Below are 20,206 nucleotides of genomic sequence, written 5' to 3' on the forward strand. Positions count from 1 at the left end.
CCAAAAAAGAATAAAGTGTACGTTTTATTTAATTATAAGCCTAGCTATTTCCAGGCCATGCATCTATATATCGAATCCAAGGAATAATTAAGTACATTCATATCTTTATATAATATTTTTGCATGATTTCTGAATATATATATATATATATATACATATATTATTAAGTACATTTACACCACTAACTGCGCGGATACCTGTAATAAAAAGAGAAAACAATATAGGATGCCGGGTGAAACTCTAATACCTAAATTAAAGAAGTCATCTCAATACAAGTATATGAATGAATATATTAGATGTGTTACCTTTAGGTGTTATTTATAGAAGTGTGGTAATGGTAATGACGATCAACCTCTAAAATTTATTTAGAAATTTTTTGTATTAATTTGAGTAATTATATTTCTAATCAATCGAAAGCTTTATCTATTATCCACAATATATATGATAAAACCATCTTTAGACTTGCACTTGGCCCATTACTCCATTAGTATGCATTTCCCTGATCATTAATATTGGGTTTATATAAATTGTATCATTAAATCTCTATACAGTACGCTAGCTGCACGTGTTTTTATTTGTTTCTCTATAACTATTAATTTATTTCCTTAGTTATATGTGTATATTCAAATTATAAGTACTGTAGACAAATCATATAGTAATTATATATATATCGGCAATATTACATACAATCGTGGAATTGCTAACGTCGCGTAATCACTTTGAAAAAGAGTGGGGTACACAATTAAAAAGTTAGTTTTTTTTCATGTGGATCTCATATTAATTCATTTTTTTCAAAGTGACTGCACGCCACTTATACAACCACGACTGTAAATATCATTTCTATATATATATATCCACAAACACGATATAACGTATCAAATAAAAAGAAGTGACATTGATAATCAAAAATTCTATGTGCAGTCATTTTTGTGCACTCTTTTGTGCATTCCAGTGATATGATTAGTTGGATATTAAAAAAAAATTAATCCAGCCAATCATATCAGTGGAGTGCACAGGGAGTACGCAAAAGTGACTATATGTAGCATTGCTCTAATGTAAAAGCTGCACCGGCCATGATGAAACCGTTCTCATGATCGTGCCTTTTTTTTTTTTTTTGTCTAATTATTATCCATCCTAATTTTATTAATAAACCCTTATTTATAATAGAGAAAAACCATAATTACAACAAGAGATCTAGGGATACAAATATAAAATAAGACCAAAACCAGACCTCAAGTATAATACGAATTTTTTTTATTTAAAATTTAAATTAACATTATTTTTAATTAAATTTATTTTTTGTGATCAATCATATTAGATTAATATATATATATTAATACGTAATTGTGCTTGTAATTATATTTTTTCTTGATAATTCACCAAAAATAAATGCATAAAAAAAGTTCTACGATATTTATTATTTTTATTATTATTTATAATTATTATATTTGATTAAGATTTAAAAAAAGTTATTTTATTTAATAGCTTTATACCACGTACCTACCAAGTAGAAAGATTTTATTTTTCAATAAATATGTTATGTGATGCAGAGCTGGTAGAATTTTTTGAAGAGCAATGTTATATACAGTCGTGAAATTACAAAAGTCGCGTAATCGTTTTGAAAAAAAATAGAGTCTACGATTAAAAAGTTAATTTTTTTACGTAAGTTTTATATTAATTTATTTTTTTAAAATGACTACACGCTGTTTACACAATCACGATTACAAATACTATTTTTCTTTTTTTTTTTAAAAGAAAAAACGGTGTACATGCTACATTTTTGTCTTATGCGCTGAATAGTGAATGTAAAGATGCTACAGCGCCGAATGAAAGTTGTAGAAACAGCCAACACTCAACAGGGAAAGGTTTCGGAAATCGGAACAAGGAAGGAAGTACGAAGTGGCAAGATCTAGTAATTAAAAAACCAGACTGAGGCCATTTTCGTGATTTGAAGCGTGGCTCACCGACTGTAGGCGGTTAACGCACCGACTGATTGATTCTTGTCTTCCTCGCCACAGTTCCTCTCTGGCTTTCCGCTCTCTATAAGCTCTCTCACTCAACCACCGTCCACAGCAATTCAAATCGAAGCAAGCTATCAAAGCAAAAGTGTCAGACTCAGAGTGAAGAGAGAGAGAGAGAGAGAGATCTGTAGGCTTCACCGAGAGACACAGAATGAGGGAACCACAGGGTGCGGTGGGGATTGAGAGCAACAACTACGCAACGTCGCCACCGCAGGCCCTGCTGGAGAGGCTCAAGGATTATGGCCAGGAGGACGCTTTTGCCCTCTGGGACGAGCTCTCCCCCGAGGAACGCGACCTTCTCGTCAAGGAAATCGAGGTCATTTCATCCTCCTCCTCTGGATCTCTCTCTCTCTCTTCGTTGTTTTGTTTGTGCTATCTTCTCTGTTCTGCTGCCCTTTCATGTTTGGTTCATGACAAGGATGACGAACCAACGTAAAGAATATTAACGGCTTGAAACGATCGAGCTTAACGGCGGCTTTGAGAGTTTGCTTCTCTGGCGTCAAACAACGGGACATTCGTAATTCGGAACTCTTCGTTTATTTTTGTTTGTCTATATTTTCTGAATTGGCAAACAGGGGCTTAGTGATGAGTTTTTGGTGAATTCTATTGATTTGTGATCAAATCGATGTCATCCACCGCGAATTAACTGAATCGCTGATTTTTTGTCACGAGTTAATTTATTTTGTGATTAAAAAATAGTTTTTTTAACAGTGCCTTTGAGATATGAATTTGTTATAATTGATTATGCTTTCTTCAGAATTTGGATCTTCCAAGGATCGATCGGATCATTAGATGCTCGGTTCAATCTCAAGGTTAGAATGTCTCTCATCTCTCTTTAGATATAGTTGTAATACGTATATAAATGCATGCGTGGGTATGCACTTATAGTGCTGTTCTGATACCTTTGATATGTGAATTACATGCTTTTATCTGAGGTTTTAGGGCTACCAGCAGCGGCGATAGAGCCCGTGCCGGAGAGCAGTGTCTCGACGGTGGAGGAACGAACACTTGAACAGAGAGAGCGATGGTGGAAGATGGGTTTGAAGGCCATCTCGGACGGAAAATTGGCCGTCTTGCTTTTATCTGGTGGCCAGGTGTTCCTGTTTTTACTCGCTCTCTCTCTCTCTCTGTTTTAATTTGTCAAACCGCATGACATACTTGATGCGCCGTATTTTACTGTAGATCGCCTTTAAGTTCATGTGCAAACTTTATAGTGAAAGGAATTGATTATTTAATAATTATGCTTAAGTGGAGAAATCTCTGAGTCTCTCTCTAACCATAATTCTTTTATGATGTTGCTTTTTGGAATTTATCCACTCAAAACAATTTAATGACATCTATGTTTACTAATAATGTAAAAGTGTCGACCTTTCCGTGGATAATCTGTCTCTCTCTCTCTCTCTCTCTCTCCTCACGTTATGGCTAGTATTACATTCTTTTCCGAACGTCTGCTTATGAACTTTCTCATTAGTAAGCAGTGATTGTAGCTTTTTCGTGAATAATCATTATTTGTGACAAAGTTGCTTTATAGGATTCCACAATCTTCTTAGTTGGAAGCTACTATGGAAAATGGAAATTAATTCAGGGGTATCCTCTTCAAGATCATCAAATTTGATACTAAAAGCACTTAGGCCCCAACATTATAATAGAACACTTTGGAGAATGTTATATCGTTTTTCCATGCCTTTGTTTACGAACAAATGTTTGGGAGGTTTTATTTATTTTTGTATTTTATCCATTTTCAATAACTAAAACTACAAGATAAGATAACTATTTAGACAAATATAGCTGGAAAGAAAAATGATTGAATGTAATTTGTTTTTATGGGACTTTAAGATTTTAATCTCTAAGACATAGAAAGATCACATTTGTGCCCCATCATCTCCTCCTTCCTCAGTCATCAAGTAATATTGGACAGTGGCTTTCTCATTTTGATTTGTATACTAATACTAATTTTCCTTTTGGCTTTCTGGGTTCATACAGAATCACAGATTATTTAACATAAAACTGATCATAGACCTTTTTTTCCTTTCATTTTTTTGGTTAGGGTTAATGATGTACCCTCAATTAGCTTTATCAATAAATATTTTTGCAAAATTAATTTTTCTTGAAACAATAGGAACATGTGGATTAAATCATTGCAAACATAGTTGCCCATAAAAATAAATTGCAAACACACTGAGGAAACTCCACCCAATTTCCTGATGAAAGGGGCCGTGGAACTGGATTGAGTCCTTGTAGTTCTACCCCTCTTAATGGTTGATTGAAACTGTGTTACATAAGAACTAGAAGGACTTATTGAGGACTTACAGTGTATGGTGTTCTTGAACTGCCATAAGAAGTTACTTTGATTGCTTGTGAGTAAACACTGCATGCAAGATGGTTTATGGGTATTGAATGTATCACAATGGCCTTAATGGTAGGTTTAAGTGTATGTCAGTGCAGATATCTTAAAGTATTTTCTCCTTCTGTGGTTTTTAATTAAATCTTTGATTACTTGTAAAAGAAAAAGATCTTAAAATCTTGTAGTCACCCTCCCTCATATTTTTTCCTTGATAATGGGCACGTGTTAGCATGTTGCTGGCTCAAGATTACACAGATGGGTTGATTGGTCCATCAATATAATTTAGTTTTGGAAAATGGATGTATTTAATCCTTTAGACATTATCACGATGCATGTTACACTACCTCCATGGTGTGGTTTGCTCTGCAGATTATTTAGTGTCATCCATAGTTTTACTTGTGCCATATCTTCTGCTCTCTCTCTCTCTCTCTCTCTCTCTTTCTCTCTGTCTAATTATACGCATGGTTTCTTGTGATTTAAATATACATGCAGGGAACTAGGCTTGGAAGTTCAGATCCAAAAGGGTGTTTCAGTGAGTAGACAATTTTCTGTCACGCAAGTTTCTTTTGCTGTCATGTATGATCTAAAGGGGTGGTGTGGAACTTTAAACAGAAGAAATATGGGGGTGTTCAACCCCGTATCTCCATGTCCTCTGCTACCAACCTGAAGAGTTGTTAAACTGAAAATGGTTAGAGTATGCTAGATGTGCATGCTAACATATAAGGTCTTCTTGTTGATCAAACTATTAGGGAAGTAATACGCCCTCCATAACATATGATTTGCCTTGTATTCTGTTCTGTTATCTCTCCTAATGCTGTACAGTTTGAATGGTTGATAAAATAAATTGTTTGAATTTCCTAATATGCCCTTTGCGTTAGTCGATGGCTTGAATTATGTCTTTAACCTTCAGTTTATCCTCGTAGTGCTTTCATGTGAAATAAATGACTTCTTGATCGACCAAGCATTCCTCTAACTTCCCAACAATTGATTGTCAGATAACTTTGAGCTTCAATCTTACCGGCTAAAATTTTAGGTTCAGTACAGTTGTTATGGCGGGTCGATATCTTAACTGTCTAGCATTTTGTGCTTTTTAAACCGTAAGGCTTGTTCATCCTATGTGTTTATATATATATTTTTATTTTTATGATGAGGAATCATGGATGTGGAAACACAATATAGGATGAATAAGCCTTATGGTTGTTTAATAAAGAATTTTGGGTGGTCAGTATTTTTTATGCGATCTGTATGATTCTTTTCAACTTTTCTATTTTCCCTTAATTGTATTATGATATATGTTAATATCTTTTAAAATAATATTCCTTCTCTTAACATGATGTATGTGAACCTTATAGTCGTTTTCTGTAAGGAGCTTTAGGGCAGTTCTTATCTTTTCTGAATTTTGTGATTCTCAATATTTTTTCCCAGATCTTGATACTTCCATATGATGGTTTAATTAGTTTTACGGTAGATGGTTCTGTTAATTTATTTTTTAACCTTTTACTTTTTACTTTTACCTTTACTTTGATTTTAGACATTGGGCTTCCATCTGGCAAATCACTGTTTCAGCTTCAAGCTGAGCGGATTTTATGTGTTCAAAGACTCGCTGCCCAAGCTACAAGTGAGGGTAAGGCTCTCTCTCTCTCTCTCTCTCTCTCTCTCTCTCTCTCTCTCTCTCTCTCTCTCTCTCTCTCTCTCTCCTGAAGATTTAGTTAAACAACAGAACACCCTATAGCCTTTCTGGGTATGTTCGATGTTCATTTATCTATTTTCTGTTCTGTTAACACATCAATTGACATTCTATCATGATAATACTTGCAGCTTCTGCTGGATCAGTGCAAATACATTGGTATATAATGACCAGTCCATTTACCGATGATGCCACACGCAAATTTTTTGAAAGTCATAAATTCTTTGGTCTAGAAGCTGACCAAGTAAGACTTGGTTGTTTTTCTATTATTTTTATTTTTTTCTTGGACAAGGTGGGAGGGGTTGTAGGTTTCTCTGCTTAACTTGAATCTACACCTTTTGATGCAGGTCACCTTCTTTCAGCAAGGCACCATACCTTGTGTTTCAAAAGATGGTAGATTTATTATGGAGACTCCATATAAAGTACGACTTCTTCATCATTATCATAAAAAAAAAAACCAAATTTAGAGAGCTGAAGAATGCAATAACTAATTTTACTTATTAAAAAGAAAAAGAATGCAGTAAAGCTAAATTTACTTGGTTGTGGATGAAGTTATGTCATTCCATGATTTAGATGTGTTACAGCTGGTCTAATATAGGCAGTCTTTCTAAACTTGATAACTGCAGCACAACTTAGTAATTCAGAATGCAACAGGTTCAATTAGAAAAGAAACAGTCAAAAATAGACAGAGGGAAAAGGTCGTCCAGGCTTTGATTTGTAGATCCACCAGTCTGACAGATTACTCTAATATGCAGACTGATTGCTATATCTCCAACTTATTATAGAATTAGGATAGAATCATTGCAACAATGTGTCGTGATTTTAAGGATGCTATATAATGTTGCATGACGGTCTATTATAGTGCAATAACACAAACTTAGATATTGAATGGAATTGAACCATACCCAATTGCTCTATCCAACAATTCATTGGTTGCGTTTGAATGTTAAGCTGAATTAAGCTAAATTGAGTTCTTTATAAATAGTAGTGAGTTAAGTTGGTGGAGTGAGTTATGTGGGGCCCATCTAAAATGAATTTAGATGTGTTTGGATGTTAAGATGAGTTTAGAGATATTTATGGGAAGTTGAAAAAGGTTATGGGTCTCACGTATAAATAGCTGTTGAGTTGGAAAAGGTTGTGGGTCCAACGTGTAAAAAAGTTTTGAGTTGAGTTCAATAATTTGAAAGTGTGGTGTTTGGATGTTATACTCAGTTTAAAATTAGACTGAACTGAGCTTAGTTGAGTCTAACAACCAAAAGAGCCCCCAAAAAGCTGAAGAGAATTTCACCTTTAAATTTTGGATAAAAATAAGTGTGATCTGTTGAATTATTTAATATATGTAGACAGTTATTAGAATTATTTCCATTTTTTGTAATTTTAATAAGTTACTCATCCATTCTGCCTATGCGGTTGTTACATGAGTTTTATTTTTTAAGCCAGGTGTCTAAGGCTCCAGATGGGAATGGAGGAGTATATTCAGGTATCTTTTCTTAAAATCTATACTTAACACGCTATTCAACTACTGATTTTGACTTCTCTGTCTCCCTATTGCTTGGACAACACTTGTTGGTTCAATTGGACACCTAAATTGTCGATCAGCTCTAAAATCTTCAAGATTGTTAGAAGATATGGCCACGAGAGGGATTAAATACTTGGATTGCTATGGAGTTGACAATGCACTGGTCAATTTCATTTTCTTTAACTTTCCTCTCTCTCTCTTTTTTCCTTTTTTTTTTTTTTTTTTTTTTTAAAATTATTGAATCACATAATAATTAGACTTTTGAAAGCAGGTCCGTGTAGCTGATCCTACTTTCTTGGGCTATTTCATTGATAAAGGTGTAGCTGCTGCTGCAAAAGTTGTTCGTAAGGTAACTGTTTTTATAAAAGATGTATATGAGGGTTCATGCTCTAACTATCTTCTTATCCAAAAATCCAAATTTTTTAGTGGGCATTCAAATTGGTTTGTGCCGGTGTTATTTATTATAAATTGTATATTAACATTACCGTATTAACACTAAATAGTAATAATTTAGATGCTGTAATTAGGTATTTATCTCTTGTATGCCACCTGTGTACTTGGGCTATGCCTAATTATGAGGATCAATCAAATTTCTTACTTATAAAAAAGATAGTATTAATTTAGAAGTGGTCATACATGGAGGTTCATACTTTTAACAGATCATAAGTGGGAATGGATCTGCCTTAGCTCTACTTCTCATTTTGATTACCAATGCAAAAGAATTTTAAAAGTGCAGAGGAGCTCAAGTCACATACGCATAAAGTATGGAAAAGGATAAAATGTAGATTAATATGTCATGTTAATCCTAGTTTTGATGATGGGAAGAAGCAATCAATTGATAAGGCATAGATTAGGCTGCATTAAATCATTTACTTGAACAATGCTACTTCTCTGCAATTGCTGATTTTTGTACGTAATCATTCTTTTTATCCCCATAAACTTCTAGATGCAGTATTACATATTGATTCCTGGAGTTATTCGGTTACAGGCATATCCCCAAGAAAAGGTTGGTGTGTTTGTAAGGCGTGGTAAAGGCGGTCCTCTTACCGTAGTTGAATATAGTGAGTTAGACTCATCACTGGCTTCTGCAATCAATCAGCAGACTGGACGTCTTCGATTTTGTTGGAGTAATGTAAGCCTGTTTCCACCTTGTCTGATCTAGTATTGCTTGGTTATAACACGACATTTTGCATGTGGAATTTCATTTTTTTTAATATCTCAAGTCCCAACTCCATGCAGATGACACCTTTGAAATCCTCAACTCTTAGAATTTCTCATGAAAATCGTGATTCATGCAACTATGGCAATGCCATGCTCCCCTTCATTTCCATTGGCCGTTGGCACGTGCTAGCCCTCTTATATTCTGAAAACTTCTCTTTCCCATGTCAGAAATACTTATTGCCCCTATATTTGGTTGACACAATCTCATCCCTATATGGTAGACTCTCAGATCTGCCTCCCTCCCATCCAACCTTACAAACCCAAAAAAGAAAAAAAGAAGAATATAAAAGGTCAAATAGTATACTTATAACCTGTGAATTTTGTAAGCTGTTTTGTTAATTTTCCTCATAAAAAAGCTGATTTATGTTTAATACCAGCGTGCTTGGCTTCCTTCTCAATGTTTTTAATAAAAATTATTATTGGTACCTTGGAGCACCATAGTTTGCTGGGCGTTTTGACTTGCCTTTTGCTTTAATGGATATAGTTGCATTGTTAATTGTACTTTTAAAAAAAAACAGGTTGCATTGTTAATTGTTGTGTTCTTGTATAGTTTTTGTCATTCATGGTTATCACTCTACACTTCTCAGGTGTGCTTACACATGTTTAGCTTGGATTTTCTAAACCAAGTGGCAAATGGCCTTGAGAAAGACAGCATGTTAGTAATGCTCTCTCTCTCTCTCTCTCTCTCTCTCTCTCTCTCTCTCTCTCTCTCTCTCTCTCTCTCTCTCTCTCTCTCTCTCTCTCTCTCTCTCTCTCATTTTAATCTAGGTTGGCTGAATTAATTTTTATTTCCATAATCTGACAATGCAAAACAGTTACAAAAGTTTATTTTCATGATGCCTAGCCATCAAATTATCAGTTAGTGTCAGGGACTCTGAGTAGTTTATAACATTAATCTAGCAATGCATTTATCTTGTTACTAATATAAAATGCTTATTTTTCTATTAGAACAGAGTTTTGGTCTATATTTACATAAGCTGTGTTTAACTTTCAAGCAATGCTGATTGAACCATTCATTATATATAGATTACCCTTTACTCTCTCATCCCTGTAATGCAGTGCGGTGCTCTTCTTCATATCCCTGGCATAAAGAAGAGTGATTGACATTAAATTTATTGGTTTTATAATATAAGGCTGAGGGTCCTTGGATGCCTTTAAGCCGTACAAGTTGAGGAAGAACATGAGCTAGCTTCTGTGTCTTGGAACATCTATTTTGAATCTATCCAGAAGTTGGATATGTCAGCACGGGAAAAAAAATTGAATAGAATATAGTTGCATGCCACATTACTGTTAACTCATATTGTGACACCACAAAGCAGAATGCTAGTTCTCAGTCTGAAATTTGTTTTATGTTGTAATACGTCATTAGCCTCTGACATCTGTAGCTCTCCATCTATAGTTCCTAACTGTTACATGATGTTAATGTTCACATGCTTTGTGACGGCAGTTACCATCTTGCTGAGAAGAAAATTCCTTCTATCCACGGGCATACGATGGGATTAAAACTAGAGCAGTTTATTTTTGATGCATTTCCTTATGCTCCTTCAACTGCACTTTTTGAGGTTACTTTTGTTTTTTCAGTTAAGTTAATCCCAGCACTAATATTTCTTCTGCCTATTAAAAATTAGAAAAATGTTTGGCCCAATATCCAGGTAATACGGGAAGAGGAGTTTGCACCTGTAAAAAATGCCAACGGGTCAAATTTTGACACCCCGGATAGTGCTAGGCTTCTTGTTCTCCGGCTCCATAGTCGTTGGGTAGTTGCTGCGGGTGGCTTCTTAACACATTCAGTGCCCTTATATGCAACTGGTAATCTCAAGCTTTGTTGTGTAGGCATTTCTGTAGTTCAATTGAATCATATCAAGTGTTATTAAATGCTAAAACAAAGAGAATATACAAGTAAAAGAGAGAGGATGGTGCCATAGTTCTGACTCCTTAAGAGAGAAGGAAAAGAAAAAAAAAAGGAGGGGGGTAGGTAGTAGCCATACCACATATTTTTATGTTGGACTATGTTGTTCGCAGGTGTGGAGGTATCACCACTATGTTCTTATGCTGGAGAAAACCTAGAAGCTATATGCCGCGGAAGAACATTTCATGCGCCTTGTGAGATTTCATTTTAGTTTTGAGTTCTCAATCTCTGCGGCTCTGCTTCAACTGAAATTAGAATGAGGGTAATCTATCTCATACATGTCTCAGACAGAAGAGTGGTTGAAATGTTTGTATGGATTACAGGTTTTGGGATATCTGAAGTATGTCAGGAGTGATTCGATTATGTCAAATATATGTTGTGCATTTTGTCCTTGAGTTGTGATGCCCCTTGATATTCAATTATTTTCACCATTATGGTTGTTTATCTGCAACTGAAAACCTTTTTGAACCTGAATGGGAATTCAAGGCTCAATTTTGATCTCAAATTGTTATGATGGTCTTTGGGGCTTCATTTTTATGGTGAATTGTTGCATGAAATGAGTATACTCGATATTTCAGAAGCTTGAGCATTTGAACTGTGGATGATGTATATATTAGGCGGTCCGTAGATCATGTTTGTTGAATGAGCAAGGCGCTTGTAAATGTTTGGGCATGGCAATTGATTGTGTTCGACGTGATGATGAGGTAATTAACGAGTTATCATTTTCTGAACCTGAAGCTCATCTTAGGGAAAAAACAAATTCAATAGGGGACTAAAATGGCAAGATGTCTTTAGCAAGATAGTTTATCTTTTCTTTCTTTCTTTCCCCGCAGACTATAAGACGCTGAAATTACTAAACGGTTACATATTATTCATGGTAGTTGGATCACTTTGAATACAATTTTTTTAAAAAAAAAGAAAAGAAAAAAGAGACAAACAAACAAACCAGGCGTATGGAAATGGAAGATGAATTAGCATTCACGTCTGTAAAAGTCATGCACCTATGCACTTATGAATTATTTCTTCTCTCCAAGGGTATGGATAATTAAATAAACACACAGAAACTCTTTATAGAATTTACTCTTGGAGTTTCATGTTGTTTGTATTTATGTTATCGGTATTGTGTTTCATGAAACTAGTAGTTGAACTGAAAAATGGGGGACTTGGAAAGAGAGGCGACAGTCCAATGAAAGAAGCATCTTTTTGCATGGCACATTTGTAAAGATTGTAATTAAAAGTCTCTCATTTATTCCAGTAGTAACCCACCATCCTAGCAATTTAATAAAGGAGCCTTAATCTAATTGTCTATCCCATTTTCAGCGCGGCCTCTTTACGATGGTGGCCTGCATTGTTTTCTCCACATACCAGAGCCGTAAACATCTACAATTTGTGAAGGAAAGAATAGGGAAACAGGATCTATGATATCATACATACTGTAGCCACCAAAAAAATTGGCAAAAAGTAAACATCCATAGAAGAATGGAAATATATGGTTTACTTGCAATAGAGGCAAAGCTTAAGCACCACTGAGTCACTGACAACTACCTCTGTTACAAAACACATTCTCCTGCATGTTTATCTATATGGTGACACCCCAATCAATGGCTCCATGCTAGCCAATTGTTGTTGTAGAAATTTATAAACAGATTCAGTTGTCATTGCAGCTATACGGACAACGACACCTATTCCCTGCACACTCTCATACACACAACCACTGGTTAGCATTGAACTCAGATAGCCAAGCAATATGAAGCTTATATAATATTTCTGTTGAATGTCTGAAAATGTAAGTAAACTCTAAATTGGATCTTCAAATAAATAGCCAACCTATCAAAAAAAAAAAAGCATAACCCAAAGTTTGAAGGGATGAAGGGAGTAAAGTGATACTTTGAGAGCTGGATTAATGTAGTTATTGAGCTCTAGCTCATATGGCACCTCATCCCCTTCAAAAAATAGAGGGGAAGATGAAGTCATGGGTTCAAGATCCCTTGATGTGTGTGTTACAAATTATAGAGAGAGAGAGAGAGAGAGAGATATTAGTTAACATATAGTTTCACCCTGATTAATGAGCTACATAACAAAAAGACTCCTGTTTTGTGATTCATACATTGCAGAAAGCGCAATTGTTTTTATATCAAGAGGTCATATCAACCCCCCACAACTGATGCAGGCTAGTAGTACAACAATCTATGCATCATTGTGACAAAAACTAAAGTAAAAATAGGAAACCTTGTCGTGGGATGAAGAGAAGAGCTTGACTAACTTGGTTCCTGAAAATACTAATTGTATTTTTATACATGTTGTGTTGTGGTTAATAATTTCATAAATCCATCACATGAAAATTTGCATTCACCTGAAAAATTCCATAAAAATGCATGAAGCATTCACAAAATGAATCTTATACACTAAATTTGACTTGCATATAATAAGATTAATATATTAATTAATGTAATTTTGAGATAAATCAAGAAGTCACTAAGACACTAGTCTGACTTCAAGAATTTTGAAGTTGGCCCAAACTGTAGCAAACAGAGTGAATGTAATTCTAAAGATTATTGAGTGGCTAGTAAGCATATAAGTTTCGTATAGTTAGGTTATGAAAATAATTACTTCATACTACTTAGCTCTGTAAGCAAGCTGTAAGTTCTCATTCAAGGTTGAGGAAAACATGGGATGTGCAGGTGTAGCATAAAAACTTATTATTGGCAGCCTTGGTAGCACCAACTGATAAAATTACCTTCGGACCAAAGACACTGGCAGAAGCAATAAAGCTTGGTTTCATCAAGTAATGCTTAGATTTATTCATTATTTGGTGGCCCAAGGAAGAGGAAGGAACACGTAACTGCTCAGACATTATCTTCTTCACATCTTCTTGAACTTGGTTCTGAATGTGCTTCATCTTTGGCCTACAAGGAAGCAATTGCAAGGTCTAAGTTCTAACATTGATTTATTTATTCAAATTTCTTTCACCTCCTTTTTAAGGCCCCATTTGGATAGTTGAGTGTTCTGAGAACCCTTCATTACTATTCATTATTTTATCATTACTTTTTCACTACTTTTTCTTACTATTCACAGAATATCTGATATCACCTCACTATTCAAACACAACCATAACTAAAGTTTAGAAAATCATTACCGGAATTATACCATAATATATAGGATAACTAACCTGCAAATGAGCTATAAATCACAAAGTACTCACCCAAAGAGAACAACCATTGCAATGACTTGGTAGTCCTGCATGCGTTCTGCAATTGAGGCAATGCTTCCTCGCTCTAGAAGCACCTGTTCCAGAACACTCAAACATGTCAGATGAAGTCATAGGAAAAGAAACTAGAACCTCCAGGTGCATCATGCAAAAAATCACGTCCTAAGACTTAAAAAACATAACAGTACTTGGGCTATGCAAAAAGTTTACTGATAAAAAAAGACTTAAAAAGAATAACAAGACGACAAATTAACTATGAATTTTCAGTTCTTCTGAAATAAGAATAAAATGAAATCACCAAAGTTTTGAATCAAAATTCGGGTTGCGCAAAAATGAAAATAGAGGACATAAACATGGCACCAGCTTGTAACATATTGGAGCAAGTTGGAGACTCAAAGGAGGAGGAAATACTGGGAAGACATTTTTTTATGAGCGAATATAAATCTGCAAAGTTGTGGAGAGTCAGTACAAAAAGCTGTAGGGAAAATATCACAAATAGTGTATGGTGATGAATATAGCAGAACTAAGTTGATTAGGTTGCATTACTATCCCTAAAACAGGACATGGCTTCTTCATAACACTGCCATCAGAACAGAGAACCGAAAAACAAAAAATTAATCAAGAGCTTTCCAGAATACCCCTTTATTAAAGATAAATTCCTTTCTAACAGTACATTCAATAAGCAGCAGCACATTAATGCAACAACTAATAATAAAACAAAGTTGAGCATTACCGTATCTAGAAACAAAGGCAGATCACCTTCTAAGAGTATGCGGTTGGTGCTCTTATAAAGATCAAAATCCCATCTTTCTCCACTTTCATGGCGTCCACTGGTAATCCAATCAACAATAACCAAATTCGAGTCTGAAACCACCCTAAAGACCTGTTTCTGAGAGTATCTTGCCGTGGAAAAACAAGTTACTGGGTCTGGAACAACGGCCAAAATAGCATCGCTCCCGATTCTTGCCTATTTCATGCCATTAATTCACCATTATCACTTTGAAATCATTTGTCATACAAATAATCAAAAGGAAATCTTCATCAAGTCTTTGTATCATTAAGTGAAGTCATCCCATGATTTCAACAGGAAAATCTCCTATAACCTAACTCCTTGCAAATGGATTAATGAAACCATAAACATATACAAACTGAGGACAAAGTTGAGTAACTGGAAGACAAAATTCCTCTCTCAAGCAGGTAAGGAAGTATTGCTAAAATCTGTGATTCAAGCAATACCTACTTATTGCATGGAAACCTTCAAACTTCCTAAGAACTCAATAAAATTGTGAAGAACTATTGTTGGGGTCAACAAGCACAAGAAACTAGGATCCATTGGGTGAGCTGGGATCAAATGGTAAAGGCAAAGATTCTAGGTGGTCTCAGGTCCTCTAGGTATTACTGATGTTCTCATAAATTTGGCGGAAATTCCTCTTTGTATTCATTCTCTTTTATAGAGGTTATCAATAAAGTTATGCTCTCTATCAAAAAAATAAACATATACAAAAAAATAAATAAATAAATAAAGAGGAACATTGAAAAGAAGAAGAAGAAGAAGAAGAAGAAGAAGAAGAAGATCAACCATTTATTCCTCAGATCCCTTGAACTCCAAAAAGTTGTCAACTTATAACCACGGGACCAAATACAATTAACATCCTCAAGGACATACTAGTTCGTATTTTAACATAATATTTGTAAGTTAATTAAGTAGTAGCCGGCGACAATAAAAATTTTATATGTAATTTTGTTCAGGCAAGGTTTTTACCTCCAACGCTTGTTCAGAGCACTTGGATCCCATACTCTTGTATACCTATTGGAGCATAAAGCGAAACCATGACGAGAGGTGCATATATAACAAGAATCGAAAGAAGTACACAGAGGTCCGAGTACAAAATTATTAAAAGCACGTGTAATCCAGAATTACATACAATTCAAAGCCCGTTAACCCAAAAGAAAATTAAAGAAGACACAGAAAATTAATTTATATTGACCAATCGAAAATCAAATCGCCAGAGGTTGAAGAAATCTACCTTTGTTGAAGCTTGGGTTGTTAGGACAGTGGTGCAACCTTCTCCAATGGTTAATTCACACGAGATAGAATCACCCTAAACCCAATAACATAGAAACATTCTAGAGTATTACAATCCACAAGCAAATAGAACGATTATTTGTAATACAGAGAGAGAGAAGAAGAAATGCAACATACGGAGACAATGCCACCACCATAGGTGAGGCTGTAAATCCAAACAGCATCGGTTTTGGAGGGACCCACCTAAGGGAAAAGCAAAAGGAGGAGCATGCGAACACCCTCAGTTCAGATTGTCCGTGATGAAAACCGATTGCCCACGTATGGTAGATAGAAGGAGAAATACTGAACCTTATTGGGAATGATGAATTTAAGGGGATACTTTGAGAAGCACCTCGTCACTGTCGATCTCCCTCCTACCTTCTCCACCACCACGTTTCCATCGCTCTTCATTCTCTCTCGCTCTCACTGTGAAACTGCGACGCCAGCAATACACGCGCTATTCATTGACTCGGGTCGGGCACATAAACGGGTTCCATTGAGAATTTGAGAGTATTGGTTGCCATGCCCGAAGGACGACGTCGTTTATGAAATACAAAAGAATCAAAGTCCCCCCTAACTGGAGCTCGGCAATCTGCTCGCACGCTGACACACACACACATTCAAGTTGGACTATCGCCGATCAGCCAAAAAAGCCCTCCGGCGAACCATCTGTCCAAAAAAGCCAAGCTGTTTTTTTCTACTTCTCTCGTAATTCCGGGTCAGGGATTCAGCTCCCTTCGGGTAAGTATTCTCTTTAGCATTTCTATAGTTTCTGCGTAAGATTATTTGTACGTGTTTGGTATTCTCTTTACCATGTTTGCGCGGATTTAGTTTTTAACATTGGTTCTTTTAGCCAGTTTAGGTTGTTAGAGCTTGGCTTCTTCTCTCAAAGGTTATCTTCCTCTTTCGCTCATTTTGAACTATGATGTGAAATCGGTGTTTTTTTCCCTAATTTCCCTTATTCTTGATTAATTCACATATGCTAAAATGGCTCCTTCAGAAACTTGAAAAGCTATATTTTTCATTGCTTTCCTTTGTGCTTTGTCTGTTTGGCTGCCGAGAAATGTGATAAAAGTAATTAAAAGAGGTTCAAGTGGCTGAAAGTTGTAGTCGTTTAGGTTGCAAATGAATTTTTAATCCCATTTCCTCCATTCGTCTCATATAAGCAAACGATTTTTTTTCCTCTTTTTTAAATAAGTTGACAGAAAAAGTTGTGTGACTTAATAAGTACGTGGGAATTCTTTTGAAAATCAATTTCCAAGTTGACAGCTCGATTTTACTAGTTTGTTTTTTATTGTTGTGTTTGTTCTGAGAAGCTCAGATGTACTAGCTAACTGCTTGTTTTGGGAACTTGAATATGTTGGGAAAATTTGCATTAGGAAATACTAGTTGCCATAGTTTGGTAATTTGTGGATAGATAAGATATATGCCACCATTCTTTCTTTTCAATGTTAAGTTACACACCTGCAATGAGAGAACATATTAGCCCTATACCATTATTATATTAGATTTATGCGACGGGCACAACTCATCGGTCCATAAATTTTAGCCATTGTGTGGTAGAACGTGACTATATGCATCTTAACTTGCTTTAGGAACGTTGATGGGCAGTGGGTAGATGAGGATCAATATAAAATATTCTGCTTTGTTTGAAGTATCAAGTGATCCTTTTGAGTGATATTATTAAAAGGTGTTTTGGGAGGGAAAAAAAAAAAATCCACAAAGGTGGCTGCTGTAGTTTGTTGTTGGAAAGGTTGGTTTGGAAGACAGTAGTCCCTCCTGGAATATATTTCCACTTTGCATTATAGGTATGATCTGGACCGGGAGAAATAATCATGCATTTAATGGATTAAGGGTCTTCTCTGGAGCTAAAATCTTGTTTCTTGTATTCTTCTGTACTATCTGTTTAGTGCTTTAGGCAATATGCCCATTTCCTTCTTCGTAGACTTTGCCACTCTTTTGAATTTCAATTGCTTCAGGATTGAGGATTGCTTTTCATAGGAAAAGGAGTTGAAACTATTTCTGTTGAGCTTTAGATGAAACAATATATCCAACCTAATCATCATGTTTCTTTTGATGCATTGAAATATTTAATTCTGTAAAATTCAAGGATCCTTGTTATCATGTTACTCTTCTCCCTGCTTTTCCATACTTTTTTTTGAAGTTTTTGTATCTTCTCTTACAGGTTTAGATCTATAATATATTTTTCCTGTTATTTTTCTTTTGAAGCTTAATTTCATTTCCAGTTTATATTTAAATATTTCCTGTTATATGAAACTCGATTGAAGAGAATGTATAATTTAACAATCTTCTGATCCTTTCTGTTCATTTTGTGGATTCCAGACCATATTGTTGTCTAGTTAAATTTCAGAGCCAAAAGGTTGATTTTCCATCAATAGATTATAAACCTGAAAATGAGCTTCATTTTAAGAAGGCATAGTCTGCCTAATGGGTTGTCCAGAAAAGCTGTGGTAGGACTAAATACCATTAACTTCAATGGGTTCACCCGAAGCTTTAGTCAACCTGCAATTGAAGAGGAAAGTGAGGAAGAAGTGGAGATTGATCAGAGAAGGCTCCCTACTGATTATGACCCAGCTACTTTCGATCCTACAGAGCATCGTAGTCCTCCAACTGAACGTGTTTTTAGGCTTGTAGATGAAGTTTCAGGACTCACATTGGCTGAAGCTTGCCAGCTGGGAGCCATAATTATGAGAAAAATGGGAATGAAGGAACCACCAACAGTGGGGGTCATGAAACCCGGAGCTGCTGGGTTGGCTGGAATTACAGGGAAGGCACCAACCGCAGCCAAGGAGGAGAAGCAACCAGAAAAGACTGTTTTTGAATTGAAACTGGAGTCCTATGAAGCTGCTGCAAAGATCAAGGTAATCAAGGAGGTTAGGAGTTTCACCGATTTGGGTCTCAAGGAAGCCAAAGACTTGGTGGAGAAGACCCCTTCAGTTTTCAAAAGAGGAGTATCAAAGGAAGAAGGTGAACAAATAATTGAGAAGATGAAAGCTCTTGGGGCCAAGGTTGTCATGGAATGAACGGAAGCTGATTAGAAAAGTACGACTCACAGTTAAATTTTTTTTCTAAATCTAGGCATTTTGTTTTGGACACTGGTTATTACTTTTCTCGTGCAATAATTGAGGTAAAAGAGTGGGTGAAATCCTGTCTATGGATGAAAGTTTTTTGTTATTCTTCTCGTGTCAGGACTGATTCAGTCCTATCAATATATCAGGGATTTGTTCTTGAATGTTTGATGTCCCTAGATACCGGTTTTTACTTCCTAGCCCGAAAATCTGTAGGACAGACATTTTGAAACAGTTAGCTAATGTGCTCCATTATCCATTCTAGTTTCAACCACAGTATTACAATCCCTTCGTGATAAAACCATCTTTTGGCAATCATTTCCTCGACCTAACCAAGGATTCAAGGAACACGAGTACGGACTAATGTTTTGGCCCTATTGTCTTCTTTTGCTCTCATTCATATGTGATATATGCGATGTGTTGACTGTAACAGAGTGTTTTTATAGGACTTCCTACTCATTTTTATTTGGTTGTTATTATTTCTTGCTCCATGTTAACTTGTTTGGGTTATTTGTTGGGGATTCCCTCGCCTATAGTTTGTATTTCCTTTTAGTTTTAATAAAATTATTAGCTTACCCAGAAAAGAAAAAAAGACATCATATATGTCTTGCAACATTTAATTTTGTTCGTATAATATTTTATGGTAATGTGGATTCCACAGGAGCATTTCATGTTGTGTCTATGAGCATCAAACTCAGTCAAATAATTAGAGAAGATCTTAATTGCCATATTAACTTGTTCAAAGATCATTTCAACTATATATTAGATATGGTTTTCGCATACATAATCAACTCATCTATAAGTTGGATAATACCCTGAATAGTAACCAGAGAAGCCTCTTCTCTAATTTTTCTCTTATTAACCAATCCACTGTTGAGATTGAACTCTTCCCATTTCATCTCGATTTAATCAAAAAACTGATGGCATGAAATACACTAAATTTGATTGCGCAACATGTGGTTTACATCAAGCTAATGCGACTACAGGGACTTCCCAATAAGATTGCACATACTTTATTGTATGAGGGCGCGAGGACTTTCAATCATGGTGCTTGGATGGTAACATATGAGTAGAAAAGGGTAAGCGATGCGCTGGCATTAATCATCAATGTCCTGAAGTGTCTCACACTGCCACACTTGTTAC

The 20,206-nt window shown here is 35.6% G+C and overlaps 3 protein-coding genes across 6 annotated transcripts; 2 read left to right on the forward strand and 1 right to left on the reverse strand.

The window, feature by feature from the left end:
* Positions 1-1,893: 1,893 nt before the first annotated feature.
* On the forward strand, positions 1,894-11,206 carry LOC122276726 (UDP-N-acetylglucosamine diphosphorylase 1). 3 transcript variants are annotated; one of them, XM_043086635.1, is made up of 15 exons: positions 1,906-2,337; positions 2,779-2,833; positions 2,964-3,115; positions 4,858-4,897; positions 5,897-5,989; positions 6,184-6,296; positions 6,400-6,474; positions 7,493-7,532; positions 7,652-7,734; positions 7,843-7,920; positions 8,560-8,703; positions 9,380-9,447; positions 10,240-10,354; positions 10,445-10,601; positions 10,815-11,206. In XM_043086635.1, exons 1-15 carry the CDS (start codon positions 2,173-2,175, stop codon positions 10,910-10,912), a joined length of 1,476 nt encoding a protein of 491 aa, XP_042942569.1. In that variant the 5' UTR covers positions 1,906-2,172; the 3' UTR covers positions 10,913-11,206. The 3 variants fall into 3 exon arrangements, with proteins under 3 accessions (XP_042942571.1, XP_042942569.1, XP_042942570.1); XM_043086636.1 differs by having other exon boundaries at positions 2,196-2,337; positions 2,944-3,115; XM_043086637.1 differs by lacking the exons at positions 10,240-10,354; positions 10,815-11,206 and having other exon boundaries at positions 1,894-2,337; positions 10,445-10,582.
* Positions 11,207-12,103: 897 nt separating this feature from the next.
* On the reverse strand, positions 12,104-16,426 carry LOC122276727 (urease accessory protein D). Of its 2 annotated transcripts, none has more exons than XM_043086639.1 (8): positions 16,284-16,426; positions 16,113-16,178; positions 15,937-16,011; positions 15,672-15,716; positions 14,643-14,876; positions 13,904-13,986; positions 13,545-13,607; positions 12,104-12,390 (listed from the first exon to the last, which is right to left on the reverse strand). In XM_043086639.1, the coding sequence occupies exons 1-8, from the start codon at positions 16,383-16,385 to the stop codon at positions 12,384-12,386; spliced, it is 675 nt and encodes a 224-aa protein (XP_042942573.1). In that variant the 5' UTR covers positions 16,386-16,426; the 3' UTR covers positions 12,104-12,383. The 2 variants fall into 2 exon arrangements, with proteins under 2 accessions (XP_042942573.1, XP_042942572.1); XM_043086638.1 differs by having other exon boundaries at positions 13,439-13,607.
* Positions 16,427-16,575: 149 nt separating this feature from the next.
* Positions 16,576-19,381, forward strand: LOC122276728 (50S ribosomal protein L7/L12-like). The gene is made up of 2 exons (XM_043086640.1): positions 16,576-16,715; positions 18,318-19,381. The coding sequence occupies exon 2, from the start codon at positions 18,389-18,391 to the stop codon at positions 19,016-19,018; it is 630 nt and encodes a 209-aa protein (XP_042942574.1). The 5' UTR covers positions 16,576-16,715; positions 18,318-18,388; the 3' UTR covers positions 19,019-19,381.
* The last annotated feature ends 825 nt before the right edge of the window (positions 19,382-20,206 follow it).

The sequence above is a fragment of the Carya illinoinensis genome, chromosome 9 (assembly GCF_018687715.1).
Source record: "Carya illinoinensis cultivar Pawnee chromosome 9, C.illinoinensisPawnee_v1, whole genome shotgun sequence".
NCBI classification, from domain to species: Eukaryota; Viridiplantae; Streptophyta; class Magnoliopsida; order Fagales; family Juglandaceae; genus Carya; species Carya illinoinensis.

Coding starts and splice junctions, on each gene's coding strand:
- LOC122276726 (XM_043086635.1), top strand. CDS start 2,173: ATGAGGGAACCACAGGGTGCGGTGGGGATTGAGAGCAACAACTACGCA. Junction 2,834..2,963: donor ATGCTCGGTTCAATCTCAAG/GTTAGAATGTCT, acceptor CTGAGGTTTTAG/GGCTACCAGCAGCGGCGATA. Junction 9,448..10,239: donor GGCCTTGAGAAAGACAGCAT/GTTAGTAATGCT, acceptor TTGTGACGGCAG/TTACCATCTTGCTGAGAAGA.
- LOC122276727 (XM_043086638.1), bottom strand. CDS start 16,385: ATGAAGAGCGATGGAAACGTGGTGGTGGAGAAGGTAGGAGGGAGATCG. Junction 16,179..16,283: donor AATTCATCATTCCCAATAAG/GTTCAGTATTTC, acceptor CTTTTCCCTTAG/GTGGGTCCCTCCAAAACCGA. Junction 13,608..13,903: donor GCAATGGTTGTTCTCTTTGG/GTGAGTACTTTG, acceptor GCTTCCTTGTAG/GCCAAAGATGAAGCACATTC.
- LOC122276728 (XM_043086640.1), top strand. CDS start 18,389: ATGAGCTTCATTTTAAGAAGGCATAGTCTGCCTAATGGGTTGTCCAGA.